General features: G+C 42.7%; 2 protein-coding genes across 5 annotated transcripts in view; one reads left to right on the top strand and one right to left on the bottom strand.

The window, feature by feature from the left end:
- Dmtf1 (cyclin D binding myb like transcription factor 1) overlaps nt 1-1,386 on the top strand; it is a 41,088-nt gene extending 39,702 nt beyond the window's left edge. For all 4 annotated transcript variants that reach the window (XM_029477164.1, XM_029477165.1, XM_029477163.1 and 1 more), the window contains one exon: nt 95-1,386. In XM_029477164.1, the coding sequence (XP_029333024.1) occupies nt 95-204 (110 nt within the window). In that variant the 3' untranslated portion in view covers nt 205-1,386. The remainder of the gene's footprint in view (nt 1-94) is intronic.
- The window catches only part of Tmem243 (transmembrane protein 243), a 17,154-nt gene continuing 1,803 nt past the window's right edge, over nt 1,271-16,621 (bottom strand). Inside the window, exons 3-5 of the mRNA XM_021162749.2 lie at nt 3,744-3,794; nt 2,668-2,772; nt 1,271-1,784 (exon numbers count right to left, since the gene is read on the bottom strand). Coding sequence (XP_021018408.1) covers nt 1,662-1,784; nt 2,668-2,772; nt 3,744-3,794 — 279 coding nt within the window. The 3' untranslated portion in view covers nt 1,271-1,661. The remainder of the gene's footprint in view (nt 1,785-2,667; nt 2,773-3,743; nt 3,795-16,621) is intronic.

Below are 16,621 nucleotides of genomic sequence, written 5' to 3'. Positions count from 1 at the left end.
GGGTAAATCCTACACTTTGGTAAACTATTGGACTGAATGGAGAGTCAGAAACATACATTTAATACTAACTTTATTTAAACTTAACTCATTACAGATCCCATATTCCAGCATCATCAGGAAGAATCAAATATGATTGGATCGTCTTTGGGCAGTCCTGTTTCTGAAGACTCAAAGGATGGCGAGGACTCAGTAAACTGTCACTAGATTATTAGAAAGACATACTTCAAGAAGCCACATTGTGACTACATTGTCTCCAAAGGAAGGAGCCATCCCAGGAGTTGTGGTTTGCCATTCCTCTGGCTTGTACTTAGCTGCCATGCTTAAGCCATGCACATTGTTGCTGCTGTTACTTTTACCTCCTTTTCAGTAGATCTGAGGTCCAACTTTATAACAGTGTGTTACGATGGAGGATGGAGGACAGGATGTGTGAATGGCCCACACTTGTTAGCTACTTATATCACCAAAGCTTAACTACTCTGGTTTCAATATAAGTAGTAACCCTCATCTCTGCAGTTAGACACAGCTCTGTCCAGACTCACGCTGGGCTGGCTGAGATTAATTCAGGTTATATTATCAACATGGTCCAGCTTATGTTAGCAGTGACTTTCAGAAAGACTAACTTAGGAGTGAGTTGATGACATGACCATGACCAGCATCCAGATACCAGATTATGGGGGGTGGTTGTGCTGGTTAACCCATTGCTGGCAGTGGGAGCTGACTGAGGCAGGGTAAAGAGCAAAGCATTACAGAGTCAAGAAAATTCACTACAGGTCTTTGATTATTAACTCTTAAAGGGAACGTGGTTAAAGTGGTAACAAAACGCACTGGTAACAAAGCAGTTATCAACTCTCATCAGAAACCAGTCACTAGTTTACAGTTAGCACTTTGAAGTGAAATTAAATGAGGGAGAGGTAATATTGCCTGTGTCTGATAACCATGATGTTTTTATGACATGTCTTACTATATAAATTGCCCAGAAGATAGTGAGGGACATTAATTAGAGTATGCTGTTCACTTAGTGCATTACCTGCTGGGGGTACACTATAGCTTCTCCCTCAGGCACTTTTAAAAAACAAAGTTTGCTTCTGTATCAAAAGAAAACAAATCACGAGTCATTCCTAAGGTAAAGCCAAAACTAGCCTGTAGGGCTTTAATGATATGATCCTTACAGAAAAGTCCAAAAAAGGAGGGGGAAAAAGAAAAAAGGAAACTTGTATAAATTATTTTATTTATTATTGTAATTAGATCTTCACAATCAAAGTTGTCTTTTCACCATCTGTTTATTAATGTAAAACTGTAGTAATAAGCAAAAGTTGGTTGCCTAGGGGAACAATAATTGTATATTCAGTTTAACAGAAATAAAAGAGTATTTGTCTTAAAATGCAAGATTTTGAGCCATGCAATTAAATTGTAAAAAAAAAAAAAAAAATCTTTCAAAAGTGAAAATTCTTTGCTATTTGAGGGCTGGAATGTTTCAGCTTTTTAAAGGAAAGCAGAGATCTATGATAAAGCTCCCTTGCAAGAGGAGATTCAGATTTGCAATTAACATGAAAAAAATCATATACCAGACTTCTGTAGATGATTCTTCAGCATACTTTTTTGCAGCAGTTAAATTCACATAGATTTCCAAGAGTCCTGGTAAGTATTTCGTCTCTGCAGCCTCACCTTCCCACATCATGGAAGTACAAGTTCGCACATATACATAACATGATGATAGAAAATAAGATATAGTAAATTAGATTTCTAAATTTCGGTTCTAAGTCTCCTTGTCGATACCAGTAGATCTAAAAGAAGAATCAAATAAAAATTTAAGTATGACCAGCTGTTACAGTGTAAAATACAACTAATGCTTCTTTCATATGGATAGCATTAGAGTTTACTGTCCTGAGATAGTCTTCAGTTTAATTCCTTATGATTCAAGTAGCGCTAACAAGCGTTTCCATATGTACTCCTGGTTTTGTTATTTATTGGGTTCTAATGTCAAAGTAGTATAAAGTTAGATAAGAATATATATCTGGATACATTTTTAGTATATTTGAGTTATTAGAAGGGAAGGCACTCAGATTAGGTCTGTAAGAGGGCTTACATAAGTAAATACATAGTTTAACTATCTCAACCTTGGTCACTCAGGGCTGTAGAACACACGAGATGAGAAAACTTCAAAGATTCAACCTAGGACTAGTTCTGCTCAAATGTTATGCTTAAAACCTATATTGGTTTGCAACAATTTAGGATTTGTTTTTAAAAGAAAAAAAAAAAACTTGCTTTTTAAAAAATGGTATTAGAGTCAAACCTATGGCCTGTGCATCTTAGATCATCTCTCCCACTGAACCACAACGCCACACCAAGGTTTTACTGTTTCCTAAGGTGAAAGTAAACCCAGCAGTTAACCTAAATAACAGAGAACCAATCACCATCCTCTGGGGTGGGGGCTGTTTTTGGTACACAAAGGTGTCTCTCTTTGTTTCCTGACAAATGTGATGTTAATTGTCTATATTCTGGGAAGATCACAAATCAAAGTGGACCCGTGTGTAATTATTAGAAGTAAATTGGGGGGGGGGGAGTTAGATTAAAGGAGAGATACCCTATTCTATAGACCCAGGGGCTAGCAATCTAAGCACTACCATGTAAGCGCTTACAAACATTTAAATTCTATATAGTACTCACAAGTATGCAGGCAGTAATACTACTCAAAGAGATGCAGACAGCAAAAAATATATTGAGTGGTTTGGGAGGTAGTTGAGGGAACACAAAAGCACTGATGAGTGTGACCTGTGTGGAGAGAAATATATAAGGCCTTGAGTGGGGTTCCAAGGTGTGAGTAGACAGGGGCAAGGCAAGGCAATACTTCTTACATCACAAAGTCATCTTCAAGTCAGTTAACACTTCTTTCTGACTATTCCAGCAAGTATGAAAGAAGGCAAGACAAGCAATCAACATTAACAGTAAATCCCATTCCCAAGATTAATGTGATTATCTTGATATTATAAATATTCCTACCAAGTAACCAGTGCTCACTTCAGCAGAACATACACTGAAACTGGGACAATAAAGACTTAGGATGGCCCAGCACAAGGATGACATGCAAACTCACAAAGCATTCCACTTTATCAAAACTATCCCAAAATGCTACGGCACACACGTGGCCATAAACGGTTAATAGCTATTTGTTTTCAGCATTGCCAAGATGCTATGGAAAATTAAAAGGACAAAGTTAGAAGGAAAACAATAACTGAATATGTGCAAAGAGCTAGCTTGGCTTAGTTTTATGGAACATAGGTTTCTGATCCCCATTTTGTTTCTAAAGACAAAAAAATAAACTAAACAAAGGACAAACTGAGATTTGCTCTCTTGACAAACTTAATCCGTATTTATCAGACTTTAGAAACTAGCTTTTTAGTCTGATAGACCTATGTAGAATGTGTATCACATGTATTCTAATGTGCTATACAGAATTTAAAAATATCCTATAAGCCTTTTAAAACTTGTTTAGGCATTAAAAGTAAGTTTAAGGCATTAAGAGAAATGGGAGAGGTGATGATCGCTGGTAGAGGACTTGGTTATTACTGCTATCACTTGTACAGGTGTACTACTGTGCAGGCAACAATGTCGAGTGCAGTTGACTGATTTAAATACTCTACACATGTTTGTACCCTCTTTTAAAATCTTGGGGAGAGTTGACACTAAAAGTTCTCAAAACTGGCCAACAGAACAAATGTGGCGAAACAAACAAAGGTACTTACTAGAATCAACAAGGTGGTTAAGCTGCCAACAACTAAATTGATGATTCGGTCCTGAAAGAGACAACAGTTTGTAAGCCAGATGTCTTGGAGTGGGCTGCTGCCAGAATGGAAGATGGAATCTTACAGAATGAAGAGACCAAGAGTTGGCCCTTGATGTCTTCCAAATAAAAAAGCTGTGGCACTAGGAATGTGGGAATGGTTCTGGGAAGAGAGGGCAACTGAGGAGTGTGTGTGCTATTGGGGATTACTAGTCCTAACATGGGGAGTAACGGGGTTGATGCTCCGCCTGAGAAACAGGAATGTATGGAAGCGGCCCTGTCTACCTAAAAATACTTGGTGCTGTTAGAAAAGACCAGAGTGCCATGCTGGAGGGAGACGAAGGCATGTAGGCCAGTGCTTTTCTTCTCCAACTTAGTAAGACGTTAGTAATATAAACAAAGAATTATTGACTGAAGAGTTTTCTTAGGATTTTCATCCCTAATCCAGCCTATTCTATAAACATATATATAACATAAAATAAAAAAAAAAGTAGGGATAACCTAAATTTTACATGTTAAGGTAAACGTGGGCCCAGTGTGTTTTAAAGTACCTTACAAAAATTACAACAAATTCTGAAACCAAGCTTAACAATGTTACAAAGTAATAAGGTTGGCGAGTTATTTATAAGATTACAGAACAGGGGGCAAGAGTTGTTGCTCAGTAGTGCAGCACTTGCCTGGCGTGCACAGGACCTAGGTTTGATTTCTCAACACACTCACTCATCCTCAGAGGGGGAAAAATTATATACAACAAGGCAAGGCTGGGATTTAAGACTTGATTAGGAAACTACTTCAGGGTCACCAAGAACAACTTATTTATGAGAAGCCAAAGCTGAAATGAATTCATATTTATGGAGCAGGGGCTGCTGGTCTTTCAGCCATGGCCTTGCACGTGATGCTAGGCAGACTCCATACCACCTTGGCCCTTGAAAGGTTGTTTTAGTATCTACAGAAAGAGGGTATGGAAACAGCAACACACTAAAACTTTTCTTTCCAGTTCTCTATGCTTTTGAAAAACACAAAGTGGGTTTTGGGTGTGCCTGATCTATGCAAGAGCATACCCCAACTGCACTAAGAACTCAACAACAGGTCGCAACAACCCAACCCACCAAGAGTTAAGAGACCTGAGAGCAACTCACTATTCGCTTAACTTCCTTCCACACATGCCTACTGTACATGTGTTTATCAGAGTACATACGGATAAAACCTGCACCAGTCTGTGAAACCGTCAACTGTCTATTCTGAGAATATCTGCTCTCAAGAGATTGGAGAAATTTACCATGGGTCTTTGTATCCTAACAGCTCTGTCACTAACAGAGGTATACAAGGTAAATCGCAGTTTCCAAACGTCACAGCAGCTTGTCCACCAAAATCAAGAGTAAAGAGGAGAGGGGGGAAAAAAAAATCAAAACTGATGGAGAGCTAACTGACCAGACATGCTTTCTAAAACGGGGGGTGGGGGTGAGGGGGTGGGGAGATGGCTTGCTTAGTCAAGTGCCTTCCACACTAGCCAGGGGACCCGAGTTTGGGCTAGTCCCCAGCATTCACTTAGAAACCTGGACGTGAGGCCTGGAGAGTTGGGCCCAAGTTTGGTGTCCAAGCACGTTCTCAAGCAGTTCACACTTGTAACTCTAGCTCCAGGGGGTCTGACACCCTCTCCTGGCCTCTGGTCATACACAGCATACACACACGGTTGTGTTTTGTTTTGTGAAAGCTAGACATAGCAGTGTGCATCTGAGTCCTCCCCTAGAGTTAGATGAGGTGTGGTCTGTAGAGCTGGGCGTCCAGCCAGAGGAGCCGAATGAGAGAACTTATCTCAAAAAATAGATGGAGAATGTTAAGGGAAATGATTGAACATCAACCCCTGACATACATATGTACGTATGTATGGATGAAATTGCAGTATGATCTGCACATGGAAAAAGGCTCAGGAAAATCAAAGTGCCCAAGGTCTAAGTAAAAGAAACAAGATTGCCAGGCCTACTCCCCCCATAAAAAGCTGCACATTCCTTGCTAGACAGCATATCCTAAAAGCCACTCCTGCTGTCAGTTGACAGATGGCACCTCACAAAGCCTATTAGCATGCCCTGTTAGCCTATTACGGTAGCATAACTGTTGTGATCATGTAATGAAAGCACACCTAAATAGATATTCTCCTGCCTGGCTTCTAGTCACTCGACAGTTTCCTTAACAGCTACTCTGCTAAAGTGCAGCAGCTCTCTCCGTTCCTGAGGTCAGCTGTTTAAGATGTGGCTGAAATGCTTAGCAGTGTTTGCTTCCTTGCAGCCAGTGCCCGGCCCTCAGGTCTCCTGCTTTTGAGTACCAAAAATCCAGGTCAGAAGAACCAGAGTTCATTAGAAATTTCCCATTTCTAATGCTGTATCCAGACCTGGTTACTCTAATAAAGTATATGGGCCAGCTGTGTTAGCCTCACCTAAGAGCTGGTTTAAATCAACACACCCTCTCTCTCTCTCTCTCTCTCTCTCTCTCTCTATCTATCTATCTATCTATCTATCTATCTGCTGAGTCAAAATATTTTTAACAATATCTGGTATGAGTCTTGAGCAAGCCACTCTGATAGTTCAGAGCTAGGGTAGAAATCCTTTGTCTGGGACAAAGATTATATTCCAGGGGTCAGCAGGTTCTTCTAGCCAATCTCCAAATCAAAGAACTGATAGTTCGATTACTAGTTAAGGTGTCAAAGTGCATTTAAGGCTAGAATTCGCTCCAAATTGGACCTAAATAGTCCCTGGATACAAATGCTGGATTTAAACTTCGTCATTTATAAGACAAACTGAAGCTCAAGTATTTCTGTCTGCAGCTAGTGCTATCTTTCCCAGAAGCCATTCCACAACCCCAAGTTTGTTTGGTTTGGTTTGGGTTTTTTTGTCCTAGTTCTTAGATTACTCTGCCACTATGTGACCCCAAGTGGATCCTTTAACCCCATTTTGTTTGGTAGAGTGAAATAAACTGAATTATAGTTTCAACAATTTATAATTCTGAACCTGCTTCAGACTACACTTGGGGTTAGATAGTACTAGTCACCTTGTAACTTACAAAGTCCCCAGTCTTGCCTGGCCACTCATTTAATTGTCCAGCACACTGTTAGAAGGTACACATTGACTCAAACCCAGGTAGTAAAGGCCTTAACAGGATATGGACAGTACCATCCAGGAGCCAAGCAGCCATCATCCACTCTTGGGAAACACTCTGTTGCTATAGAGTTTAGAATGCTCACAAGCATCATGTTCAATCTTCTATTTCCACAGCAACTAATGTCCTTATTCCCAAAGCAGATTTTGTGTGAAACAGTAAAAATAAAAAGATGAAGGTGAAACTCTTTTAAAAGAGTTTCCAGAACACTTAAAAAGTAGGAAGCGGTAAGAGAATTTATGGGTGAAATTGCCTATGAAATAATTTCTGATTTAAACTCCTGTCTCTTCAATGAGGCTTTGCTTTCCATGGCTTCAAGTTACCTGTGGGTCAGAAATCCAAAAGAGAAATTCCAAAATAAACAGTATATGTGTTTTATTTAAACTACATTATTCTGAGAAGCATAATAAAGTCATGTCTAGCTCCAGCCCACCTAAGATCTGAATCATCCTTTTCACAGCACTGACATTACACAGTACCCATGCTCGTTGGTGTAGCCAACTCAGCTGTCAGATCTCAAGAGCATTTGTGTTCAGTGAATCTTGTACATAACAGAGTGAGTGTTGATTACGGTTAGCCACTGAGTGCTGCCTTTGGATGCTAGAACTTCAAGTTGCGGAGGAGGGAGTTGCTGGGGTTAACATCTGCTGTATAAATACATCTCTGTGAAGTTCTGCAAAAGGGAACGTTCATACTCATTTTACTGTTGCTCCTCAAAAGGGGAGGTACAGCACAGTATGAGGTTAGTCCTTAGCTACGAGGAAAAGACATGTTACTATACAGAACTTTAGGTGTCTCTTGAAGACAGAGGACACTTCTGAGATGTGTGGCAGATTCTCACTCTTCAAAGTATGTAACCTGGATCATCAAATGAGGGAAGCTTCTCGCTCTAGGCAGCACTTGTTACATGACATTGAATATAAAAATGCAGTTTTTCATACACACTCAGTTCTCATTCTGGTCCATAAAATAAGCTAAAGGTATGATGGGTCCATTCGCAAAACAGTGACTGTGAATTGAGAGGTGAAATAGTTGAGAAGCTGCTCCCAATTTGACCATCCCTCATCTGTAGCTCAACATCTCTTCAATTTCAAACCCTTTCTGGATAGCATCCCTCAGGAGATTCCCATTTCAAGACCCCCAAAGATCACCCATTTTACACTTACTACATCAAAGTAAGACAAACTACCTTTTTCATAAAGTCTGGCAGTTAATAGTGGGACAGGTGGCCTCTCCTGCAGCACTGCACACTAGGGAATTAAACCATAAGTGGCCAACAGCATTTTCCTTAAAGCCTCTCACCAGTAGAGGGAGCTCATCTCTGACTTGGGACCTGAACTGTACACAGCCAACAGTGGCTTCTATGCTTGAGGGATGGGCATGTAGCAGAACAGCTTCATCTGTGACTTGGTACTGCTTCCTGGAACCGCACTTCAGGCATCTCAAAGATGAGACACTTTGAGATACGTGGCAATTCCAAACCTCCCCCAAACAGCTCATGCTCCTATGTCCTAATCCTAGACTGAACAGACTTCACCAGGCTGGACATTTTGTTTGCCAGGCCAGCTTAAAACCAAATTCAGTCATACCAAATCCCCTTTCTCATCTCAACTAATTGCTATGCCAAATCCTCCCTTGTACTAGTCTTTCACCTTCTCTTCTTCTGTCCCAAAAACTGCACCCCATTCATTAGCCAGAGCATAACCAATCTGCTACAGCAAACCTGTGACTTGTGGCCCTCCCCTGCAGACTGTGGGGTTAGCAATCTCAGAAATGCACTGAAGACTCCCTGGAGGAAGCATCTTGGGGACCTGACCCTGAGCCACATGGTCTAAAAAACCCCCAAAGCCACTGCGGAGTGCCTAAGGCACTAAGCCTCGTTCTGGATAATTCTAAATATCTTAAATCTACTAATCTCTTCCTGGACATCAATGTTGGGGATGGTAAGGCCAAAGCTGCTCTTATTTTCAGACTATGAGCCACTTCATACAATAGAAGCCCAGCCCAGTTGTATACTTTCTAAGTTTGTATCATGATATAATGCCCTCATCCTCCCAGAAGAGCACCTTTTCCTATCAAGCCACTAACCTGTGAGGACTGCCAGTGTTCACAGTGGCTTCATTGTATCTTACCATATTCTTCTGCCAACAACAATACCCAGAGTTATCATGATGGTGTTAAAGGAAGAAACAAGGTTTGCTAGATTGCTGTTTTCTAGCCTCAGCTAACCCCTCACTGGTCTTTTTTTTTTTTTTTAGTATTTATTTATTTATTATATGTAAGTATACTGTAGCTGTCTTCAGACACTCCAGAAGAGGGCATCATATTTCATTACAGATGGTTGTGAGCCACCATGTGGTTGCTGGAATTTGAACTCAGGACCTTAGGAAGAGCCGTCGGCGCTCTTAACCGCTGAGCCATCTCACCAGGCCCTTCACTGGCCTTTTGAGTTGACTGCTTCTGACCTCTCCAGGAAGTGGCTGGCACCCTCTATCCTTGGGTTCTTAGTCCTATCCTCAACCCCATTATTATATCATTAGCCATCCCCACACGCAGATGCTGAGAGAGAAAGGAGTGCCCAGTTTCCATTCCATCCTAAAGAGGATCTCAAAGTGGCCTGCACTGCTGTCCCTCCTGTACCTGTGCCCTTCCTCAGTCTGCTATCCCCGTTTGCACTGCTGGTCACTGGTTCTCAATGAGGAACACCACTGTCCATAAAATCTCAAGTCCCTCCAATGTCAGAAGAGCACCACCCCCCCCCACCTTCTACCACGCTTGCTACTTAGAGTTTAAGCTTTCACTTTCTGCTCTTTCTATTGACTGAGAATACAAAATAGTAGATGAAGAGTGACCAGGGCACAGACGGGGGGGGCAATGAGGAATCGCTGCAGTGTGAAAGTTGAGAAGCCCTTTTTAAGGAAAAGCAAGGAAATATACAAGAATCTAGAGACAGCTGTTGCCAACAAATTATGCAGCATTGGCCAAAAATGAAACAGAAATGAGCTTGAAAGGCTATACCTCACTGTATACAGTGGCAACCTCCAAATATAATATGGAAATAATCCCCAGGGCTGACTTAAGAGGTGCTGTCCTCTTTGGAGCCCGACATGGTGGCTGATGTGGTTTCAATAGGTCATCCTCTTAGCACATGGGATCCATGAGAAAAGATGTGACCTAGCATATTTTCTGGGATGTAGATGTGCACATCACTGATTGGCACTGGGCTCTTGTTGAGATCCACTGTCACCATGCCCAGCTAACATTCTACTCATGCTTCCAGGTCAAGACTCAGAAGTCTGTTCCGATATTCTTGAGAACTCCCAACTCTGAAAGGGTACAATATAACATCAGTTCTTTTTTTTTTTTTTTTAAAGATTTCTTTATTAGTATATCTAAGTACACTGTAGCTGTCTTCAGATGCACCAGAAGAGGGCATCAGATCTCATTACGGATGGTTGGGATTTGAACTCAGGACTTTCGGAAGAGCAGTCAGTGCTCTTAACCACTGAGCCATCTCTCCAGCCTGACATCTATGAGTTCTTAGCTCCCTAGCCCACAAATGTCTGAGTCCTGGGTACTCCTTCTAGTAAGGGAAGCAAGGCAATAGGCCAATGTGCAAAGCCCACTAGGCAGCCCTTCTTCCCACGGCTCACTTTAAGTGAGGCAGTAAGAACTGGAGCCACATCCTCCTAGTTTCCCATTTCCCAAACTTAAGGATTTTCATGCTATAAGTTAGAGATAGATTTTCAAAAATGACTTGGCTTTTCTTCCAGTCACAGAGGAAAACTTCAGGTCATCCAAGCTCTAGAAATGGCTAGGTAAGGTAGCCCTGAGGGAAAAAAAAACCCTGAGAAGAAATGAAACATGGGAGGTTTCCTTTTGCTTAATGAAGTAAGAAAACTCACACCCTGTCAGTGGGTTTGTTTCTTCTGAGCTGTATGCCTCTGCCTAAATGGGATCTTCCCCTTATATGGTCACCAGAGACAACCAGCCGGACAAGGGTGGAAAGTGAGACTTCTTGCCTCACTGGCTGACTCCAGTGAACTGTGAACTCTACCCACTGGTACAACTCCCAACAGAACTATAAACAGAGACAATTTATGGAGAGGAGTCTCAAGACTGCAGGTGGCCAGCATGGTGGCACATTCCCTTAATCCCAGCACACAGGAGGCAGAGTCAGAGGCCAGCCTGGTCTACATAGTTTGACAATAGCCAGGGCTATGCAGAGAGACCTGCCCCCTGACAATTTGACACATTTTCCATCGCCACACATGAATCTGAATACAAAATCGACCTCTTCTTTTTCATCAACTTAATTCAGACATTTGTTAATTTCCTGTTATTTCACCATATTCACAGTCGGAAGCATCTTCAGGTTATGAATATTTTTGTACATTCATCCTACCAGATTCTCTTCACAGATAAAAATGTACCTGAAATAGATTGTGTTCACTGAAGCACCATTTATGGAAACTAAAGTAAAAATAGAGCACAAACACAGTCTACATGTTTAAGGGGAGAAAAACAACTCTCATCAGTACCCACAGCAGCACACAATGACGTGCACTGAAGCTTCACAACAGCAGACTGGACAAATGCTGAGGCAGGAGCATGACAGACCTGACTCACAAACCTCTTCTGCCATGTACTGACTGCTAAGTTTGGATAAGTCACTTAACTTTTAAGATGTACTTTTCCAGTTGTGTACAGATTCCTAGGTTGCCGTACAGATTAGGAAATAAAAGTCCTCACAACAGGAATTCTTGCTCAATGGTGGCCATGTCTGATGGAAGTCTTTAAGGACTGATTAGACTGCTCGGAGCTTAGTGGGAGCTGAACCGACTCCTCCGTGCTTAGTCCCAATTTCTAAAGCAGCCAACAACTTTTAATTCATTTTACTTCCCACAAGGACCACTCAAGTCTGTCAGCAATCTGAGTTCTGAAAATATTATTAAAATATCTACACATGACTATAAGAAAAATAATTATTCAGTTCATAAGAAGTAGGCATTACGACACCTGCGCTCAAGTCCAGTCTTCCCGGGGAATGGTAAACGTGAATAAGAGCTTCCAAGAGGATAGGCTCAGTTTGTTTTTTACACAATACTGTATGATACAACCATTTAATACTGGCCTCTGCTATATATACCTCAACAGGAAGACACACAGTAATTGAATACCCTGAGAGTTTAAAACACCACTTCCTGTTTGGGCAGCAGTGGACCCAAGTTTCTCAACAGAAGCCTTTGCAGTCTGTAGTTTTAGATTCGCCCAAGCATACAGGTCATGTTAGGTGATGTTAATCCCTCACAACAGCTAAACCTGAATATATTTAAAAGCCATCCACAGGAAGAGTCAAGAGCTTAGGAAAGACATACTCTAGAAGCAGCCACATCTAGCCAAGTTCCTCACAGTACACAGACCGTGCCCCCTTGACAGCCAGGTTCAGTGGAAGAAAGCAAAGACTGAGCAGGGCTGTCAGACTGACTGAACAGGATTCAGGTCTGCAGGGAGAGGAGGCACTACAGGAAGACCACAAAAATCGAGAGACACTTAGCAACAAGGCCAAGGAAACGGTTCAATGAGTGAAAAGCACTTGCCACACAGCCTGATGTCCAAATTCAATCCCCACAATAAGAAAGGGAGGGCTCCAAAGGCCAGTGAAGAAAGGTGGCCTTGGACAGAGCTGGCACGGAGCAAGGTATGACTAGTGCATCTCAACTCTCTCCAGATGTCTTCTGCAGAGCTTTCCAAACATTCAGTGACTGGCTGAGGCCCATCCATAGGGATCCCAAGTCCACTGATCCTGAGACAGGAGGAAGAAAACTTAAGAGAGCAGAAAGGGAGAGGTCGCTGCATCTATCTGTTTAGAACCACAACTCCGGCACAAGAAGGGAACGTGATTTGGCAAGCTAGGAGAGGTAGTACCTTTGAGGGAGACAGAGATGTGCTCACGGTATCACAGAAACTAGGCTTTCAAAAGAAACTAGAAGCTTCCGCTGCCCTAAGGGGCAGCCTTGTGGGGGCCTAAGCAAGAGAAGGCAGCAAAGACACAGAGACCTTAGCCACAGCTTTGTCCTTAAATCAGCAAATAAATAAATAAATTTAAAGGGGCTAAAAATCGCATAAAGAGTATCTTACATTTCTCCTCTTCCATTCAAACTCCCAGTTCAAACAACCTGCCCGGGACACTGCACGTAATGAGAGACTTCTTGGTTTTGCGGCTTCTCTTCGCTTGTTTATGTACTGAGGAACATGGGAAGAGCACCCTGCTCTTAGAACCAGTATCAAAGCCTCAGAGCCTACTGACCTCTGCAGAAAACCTCCCTTTCCTTTCCCATCTGCTTTGGAGTCCACAGCAGCAACTCCCCAGCCTCACTTTCCACCATGAGTAACAGGACGTCAATGCTCTTCTCAGATTTAACTACATACTTTGAGCGAAGTCACCATCCTTGGAACACATCTGTCTAGAAACCAGTTTTCATTGCATCCCACCAAGTGGAATTTGTCCTCTGCCCATCTGCATTAGCTGTAGGGAAATGCTTTGCTCTCTCCCACTCAAAGAATCACGGTCTCTTCACACCCAGGTCCATGCAGTCTAGACAATTGAAACCGATTTAAGATACCTAACAAGTAATTACGAAGTCAAGAAATGGTGACACCCAAGCCTGGGCAACTGAACGCCCTTCTTCTGCAGAGACTGGTGTTTCTCTAAAACCAAGGACTAGACAGAGGGACTATCTCCAGATTTTAGTTCACATGACAGCAGGAAAGGAGGTGGAAGAGCAAAGAAAAGAGCCCTGGGTTCACCAGAAATCTCTCTGTAGTGCCATGTCTTGGAATGTTCCTGTGGTGGGCATAAAACACTACCAAAGTAGTTAAAGTACTACGTACCCACCCTCATCAACTAGCATCAGAGAGGAAAACCAGCGCACTGAGCCTCTGAGACTCTCACCGCAAGAGAAGGTGTTTCTCAAACACAGCTACAAATGCCATAACCAGAAACCACCAGCTTTGAACACTCTGTCCAAGCAGCGATGGGCTCGGCCGTTGTGAAACAATGGATTTATGGGTCTAAATATTTTTGTAGGTCTACAAAGAAATTCTAAATGACATTAAGGCCCAAACATTTCTTTGCACACGCACACACACACAGAAAGAGAGAGAGAGAGAGAGAGAATATGAATGAATGAATGAATGGGAGTGTTTGGGAGTGTTGGTGCTAGGGATCAAATACACAGGGCTTTGTCCAGGTCCGGCAAGTGCTCTAGCGCTAAGCGTCAGTCTTTTCTGGGAGTCTTGGTTAACTGGATAGGTGGTTGGGGTTGGGATGGGCAGAGGGTGTGGCCTGCTAGGCGAGCACATAGCCCCTGCACTTGTGGTCTACACATGGGTAACCCTGTTTTAGACACTACAAAATGGCCATAGATAAACATCAGACATGTATTATTTTGCTCTCTGCCATGCTTGGTTTTTACCCGAAGGAAATGCACCATGGAAGAGGACTTAAGAATGTTTTGGTTTTTAGTTTTGTTTGAAGCAGGGTCTCATGATGTATCTCAGACTGGCCTGGAACTGTGGAGCCAGAGCTGGCCTCAGATTCACAGCACTCTTACTGCCTCCTTGATGGGAAGAAATAGTTGAAGACAGTGAAAATAACATTCTGACACTCGGACCAAGACTGATAACATTTTCAAAGGCATCGATGAGGTATAGTTTCTTACAAAATACAACCACCATCCCTTCTGTCATCCCTCACTCGAACAAGAACTGTTTTAGCGGCTCCATTGCGGAAGCTATTTCTAAACCTAGCACTAAAAACTGAATCAATCTGGAAATCACTGCGATCAGCCCGCCGGGGTGTTTCTCAAGGTCCACTAGGTTTTAAGTTTCAAAAGTGAAAACTCACTACCTGAGCTAGGGCAACCCTTCACCCCAACTTCCTGGGAAGAGGCGAGAAGTGAGAACCTGCCACACGGGCTCCATGACGAAGTCAGTATTCACACCACTGTTCAGCTCACAAAAGGGAACTGGCAAAATACTGCCAGGGAACTGGCCGTGTAGCTGGAAAAGTAATACCGTGGAGGTCACTTCCTTAGCCGTACAACAGAAATACAAACATCTGTCTTAGAAAGGACTCTGACGATCGATCAAACAAGGAACACTGAGTGCCCAGCCTGTTGCCTGGCACTGAGGAAACACAAACCCTCAGGACGCCCCTCTATCTGGGCATCAGTGCTCTTAGCCTTAAGAATTAAGAGATCACCCCTAAAACTGAGAGCCTATACCATGTTGATTATTCTAGAGAAACGAGACCGCTAAAAGCTCCAAGAATTTGTCATAAGAGAATGGGCTTTCTCCTGTCGAGATTTTCTCTGCTTGTTTAACAGTAGCTCACTATGACCAAGTTTCCACTTAAGTGGCTACTGTGGTCTAGTTTCCAGGAATCTGAAAAGGAGGAAGCCAGAGCCACTCACATGCAAGAGAGAGGAGACAGAGATTGATTTCTCAGAATCCCCAAAACTGACTTCTCCACTCCAGCAGCCGTTCCCCCCATCCCAGGAAATGGCTGCACTGAAGCCTGTCCTATCATTACTGAGACTCCATTCCTCTTCCTTGCCCCACTCAGGCCTACACGTAAAGCTCTTGCTATAAACAAAGACAGATGCTTCTCCAGATTAGGCATTGCAATTTATTGGAAACATGACTTGCCCCACATCAAACCATGGATCTCTTTCCTTTCTCCACTCCATGGAATGTATATGCAATGGCCCTGTCCTCCTCACAAGGTAACTTGTCCACCTCACAAGTTGTAGCAAACTTATATATTATTCTTAACTTTTCCCTTATGTGACCAGTGCTGCAATGTTCTGGAGCTGCCTAAGGAGTGCAGCGCATTATAATCGTCGTACACTTGAACTCAGGTGTGTCATGAACAGAGAGATATTTGGATACTGATGTCCTTGGATGGGTTTCAAATGGATGAAGGATGATTGTAGGAAACTTTCAAGCAGTAGGCATTTGGCCAGGCAATAACATCAATTATTTCTCAATAGCTACACATTGTCGGGGGGGGGGGGGGGAGGGGTTGCTATTAAGGCTCCTGGTTTTGATTTGGGGTCAAGATTGCACTATGTATCTCAGGTTCATCTTAAACATTATGATCAAGTGACCCTCCTACCCCAGCCTCCCAAGCTCTGAAACTAACACAGTGAGCTATCTCAGTCAGCCTAGCCAGCTTCAGTGTCTGCATCAGACAAGTCCACTGGGAAGCCCAGTGCTGCTGTATTCCAGAGCCTATGAAGTTAAAAGTCTGAATCACCCAGACTCTCAATCAGTGCTCAGAAAGCTATGTGCAAGAGACGGTGAGCCTGATTTGTGGACAGCTGGACAAACTTTTCATATAAATGAGACCAGTTTCATCTTTGTACCCAAAACGCATGCCCTCCGTGCTGTGACACAGGCCGTAGCCAGCAGAATCTCCACTTTATGCAGAGATATGCACAGATCTCCCATTCCTGACTGCTTTCCTTTAACACCAAATAGACACACACGAGCGAGTGCTCAGTAAGGCCTGCAAATAATGGGAGGAACATTAGTGAACTTGAGCTCCCAAGCATGGTGAGCTGAGATTAGGTGAAGTTACAAGAACCTAGACATCCATCTTGAAATGTCTTTTTTTTTTTT

Source organism: Mus caroli, chromosome 5 (assembly GCF_900094665.2).
Source record: "Mus caroli chromosome 5, CAROLI_EIJ_v1.1, whole genome shotgun sequence".
Taxonomy (NCBI): domain Eukaryota; kingdom Metazoa; phylum Chordata; class Mammalia; order Rodentia; family Muridae; genus Mus; species Mus caroli.
The sequence above is the reverse complement of the archived record's forward strand: the minus strand, read 5'-3'. Positions and strand labels throughout refer to the sequence as shown.